Here is a 4,031-nt window from a genome sequence, read left to right as displayed (position 1 = left end):
TTACCTGAGGAGAAGGGTGTCCTTTCCATGCAGGAGGAAACACGTGGCCAAAAAGATACAATTGATGGTGATGTAGTTTTCCCTGTAACTGGTTTTTCTTATCCCTTCTGTTGTTAATATTTTTTCTGTTTCTGTTTGTTCCTTATCTTGTTGCTGTTCCCAGTAAATTGTTCTTATCCCAGCCTGAGATCTTTCCCTTTTTTCCTTCAATGGAAGGTGGGAGGGCAATGAGTGCCTGCGGGGTTTGAGTGGGAGCAGGAAATTGAGAAATGCCATTCCTGAACCCCAGCCTGTGGAAACCAAGCATCCCAGCTGATGCCAGCCCTGGTGGCCATGGCAGCAGCCTTGGGAGCGGGTCCCTGGCTGGGGCTGAGGGAACCTCTTCACTCTGGTGCCCAGGGACAGGAGTGGAGGGAGCGGCTGCAGCTGAGTCGGGGCAGGCTGAGGTTGGATCTCAGGAAAAGGTTTTTGCCCAGAGGCTGCTGGGGCACTGCCCAGGCTCCCCAGGGAAGGGTCCCAGCTCCAGGGCTCTCTGAGCTCCAGCAGTATGGAGAGTTTTGTGGAAGAATGGCTTCGTGAGAAAGGACATGACTACGTGCAGTTAGTGAAGCAGTAGCTGAAAATTGCACAGTGCAGCAATAGCAGATGTAGCAATAATATCTTATGTCCTTGGCTAAGCTGGTTCTCAACAGTAGAATGTTCAGCAAATAGATAAATGTAAGGGAAAACAAAGCAAGCTTAGAAAGCTCCAAAGGCGGGGTTGACCTGTTTTCCATACACCAATGATGAGCTTAAATTTTGCAATATGCATGAGCTTCATTATAACGGGTATAACTATACATGTGTGCTTGAAATAAACTGAGACTTGTTGACATTATAGAATGGACTTGTCTCCCGTCATTTTTTCCACAAAATGGTGACCCGATCGACGTGATAGGCGCCACGGTGGAGTGACGAAAAAGGGTTCGGGTCCTGATGCAGCCAGGACGGCAAAAGTGCTGAATTGAAATAGAGTGCACTGTGCCCCAGGTGACTGCAGAGGCAAGCCTGGCCGATACGTGCTGCCGACGACCTCGGAGGGCTGCAACAGCGCTGACAATATAGGTATGGAGAGGCAAGCAGCATATGATTTATTTACTGCATTCTTGCAGAAAAGGCAGATTAAAGGCATTGATTTGCAAAAAGATCTGCCAGGGTTATTAACATATGGGTATTCTAAGGGGTTCTTTGTAAATCCTCATACAGTACATGAGTTGTCTGAGTGGCGTAAGTTTGGGGATAAACTATGGGAGGAAGTTTTAGATGATGATAAGACAGCCAAAAAGTTGGGAAAGTGGTGGAAGATAGTTCACAATGAGTTATTACAACATCAGGCAGAAAAGAAAGCTGCTGAACAGAGAACTTCAGCACTAGAGAAAAATAGAGGTTTTAGCGGGGAAGATTGGTTGCCTGGTGTTTCCATGCCACCTGCTGTGTCTACAGTGGAGTTACCTCCCTTGCGACCTGTGCCTGAAGACACGGAAACAGAGTCACGTTGTGAGCCCACGGCTCCTCCAGCCCCCTCAGAACAGAAATCGACAGTTCGTCAAAGTTTGTCTGCCAGTAAGCCGACCCCTAGGGCAGAGTCTGACCTAACGGAGGCTCTGGCCAGGGAACGGAGGGAAGTTTGGGCGACTTTGGCAAGAGAGGAGCTGGACAAAGGAGATGGGCAGGCTTTGGAACTAGCAACAGAACTGGCTTGTCCTGTAATTTTTCAGCAGCAGGCAGGCGGGGGGTTAACAGCTCAGATTACACCATTAGATTGGAAGTTGTTGTCACAGTTGCGAGCTACAGTGAGTCAATTTGGAGTTACTAGTGAACCGGCTAGGCAGATATTGGATTATGTTTGGAGTACTAATATATTGCTACCAGGAGATTGTAGAAGTCTTGCTAAGCTTATTTTCTCGCCACATCAGAGGCTTTTGTTTGGTGCACATTGGCAGGCAGAAGTTAATGAAGCTGTAGCTATACAAAGACAGCCTGGAGATCCTCTTCATGGAGTAACTATGGATGAATTGATGGGCTTAGGACCATATTTTCGCACTGAGGCACAAGCTATGCTAGGACCTGAGAAGTGTCGAGAGGCAATGCGACTAGCTCGAAGGGCTATAGATAAGGTGAAAGACCCGGGAGGTTTGCCAGCGTATATGGGAATTAAACAAGGAAGGGATGAGACTTTTGGAGCATTTATTGATAAGGCAGCGGCAGCAATAGAGAGAGCTGGAGTGCCTGAGTTTATGTGTGGATCATTGTTGAAGCAGTGTGCTTTGCAAAATTGTAATGCTTCTACAAGAAGTGTGTTAAACACATTAGGAGCTAATTGGACTATAGAAGATGCATTAGAGAGGATGGCTACTATACCAACGGGGCAGCAGGCATTTTTAGTTGAGGCTATTAAAGAGCTGGGGGAGGGATTAAAAGAGCAGGCAAAAGCTTCACAGACACAAATGTTAGCTTCACAGACACAAGTGTTAGCTGCTCTTGCACCCCTCCAAGCGTCAGTAGCAACCTAGGGAAATATTTACGGCAGCCGTATGAGATGTTTCCGATGTGGAGGGACAGGACACGTTCGGCGAGAATGCTCTGCTGCTGGAATATGGTGTCCTAAGTGCAAATCGGATACTCATAACATTGCTGCCTGTAAGAGGAGACCGGGAAACGCCCGAAACAGCGCGAACAAGAGCAGCCGCGCTGTGACACAAATAGCTGCTCCAGCCTTTCCAACAGCGACACCTTGCGTCCAGCCACAAGAGGGAGCCTCGGGATGGACTTGGCAGCCGCAATAGAAGTGACTTTAATGACACCACAGCCGCAGAAGGTCCCCACTGGAATTAATGGACCTATTATAATCGAGGGCAGGACAATGGGAGCTTTGTTATTGGGAAGATCATCGGCCTCTATGCTTGGATTATTTGTGCTGCCTGGTGTCATTGATGCAGACTGTTAGGAAAATAAGGCCTTTTTGTTCATAATATAGAGTCTCTCATATTCACAGAATAGAGTTTTAATTAGAGTTTTTACTTGTCTGAACATGTTCTCATCTTGCCAGGCATTCCAGTGTCTATCTCATGCATTCCAGTGACTATCTCTCAAGGACGACTTCGTTACAAACTTTTTAGGGAGTTAAAACTGTTTTGAAAAAGCTGCTGCTAGGCACCCAAACACCTAAGCGAATAAATATGTTTCAAGGATAGTTCCGTTACAGACTTGGCAAAACATGTAAACGTGCCTAGAGATAACATTTCTTGTTTTTTGAGGGAATTTCCAGGTCGCAGAGACAACCTTAAAGAAGACCACTGGCGCCACCAAGAGGCAGAGAATGACCACCTAACAACAGGGTGCGCCTGCGCAGAAGAGACATCAGAGCGTCACCAGAGCGTCACACATCCGGAAGAGACAACCCAATAAGTGGGGGGGAAACAAAGAGCTAGGCGCGGTAGTTGAAACGACTGCCGCCCAGCGCGCGCTGGTTTGCTTTCGCTTTCCGCTATTAATAAATCCTTTTAATTGGATTTGACAGCCTATTGTGCTCGTTTATAACAATTTGGTGCCGTGACTCGGATCGGGATCTGGGGAACCTCTCTCTGAGAGGGGCGCCACGATTCCGCTCCCTTGAGCGGACTCAGACCGGGGTTTTTACCCTCATCCCGACCGACGAACCTAAAAGCCTAGAGAGCGAAAGCAAAGAAAGGGAAGCGGGCCCAGGGTACCCCGTAATTTTTGTGCACAAAAGTCCGGACGAAGGCGCAGGACGCGTGAGTATAAAGGGGATCCGTTCGGGCGGGGTTCGGGATCCCGGAGTACGGCGAGTGTGTGTGTGTGTGAGAGGAGGACTGGCAGCCGGATTCTCCAAGCGAGTGTGGACCCTCAGTAGTGCGTTTTCCAGAGCCCGCGAGGGCCTGGGCCACGAACCAGGGGAAGCGATTGTGCTGTCGTGAGTGATTGAAGGTACTCCGGAGGACATGGGGCAGGGGAGAAGCAAGGATAAATCC

The 4,031-nt window shown here is 48.5% G+C and overlaps 1 protein-coding gene across 1 annotated transcript; it reads left to right on the top strand.

Moving 5' to 3' along the window:
- Positions 1–741: 741 nt before the first annotated feature.
- LOC146767119 (uncharacterized) lies at positions 742–3,551 on the top strand. The gene has a single exon (XM_085581101.1). It carries the CDS (start codon positions 1,107–1,109, stop codon positions 2,550–2,552), a length of 1,446 nt encoding a protein of 481 aa, XP_085437227.1. The 5' UTR covers positions 742–1,106; the 3' UTR covers positions 2,553–3,551.
- Positions 3,552–4,031: the final 480 nt, after the last annotated feature.

Source organism: Lonchura striata, chromosome 5 (genome assembly GCF_050655825.1).
Source record: "Lonchura striata isolate lonStrDom1 chromosome 5, ASM5065582v1, whole genome shotgun sequence".
Taxonomy (NCBI): domain Eukaryota; kingdom Metazoa; phylum Chordata; class Aves; order Passeriformes; family Estrildidae; genus Lonchura; species Lonchura striata.
Note: the sequence above shows the minus strand (reverse complement) of the source record. Positions and strands in the feature narration are given on the sequence as shown.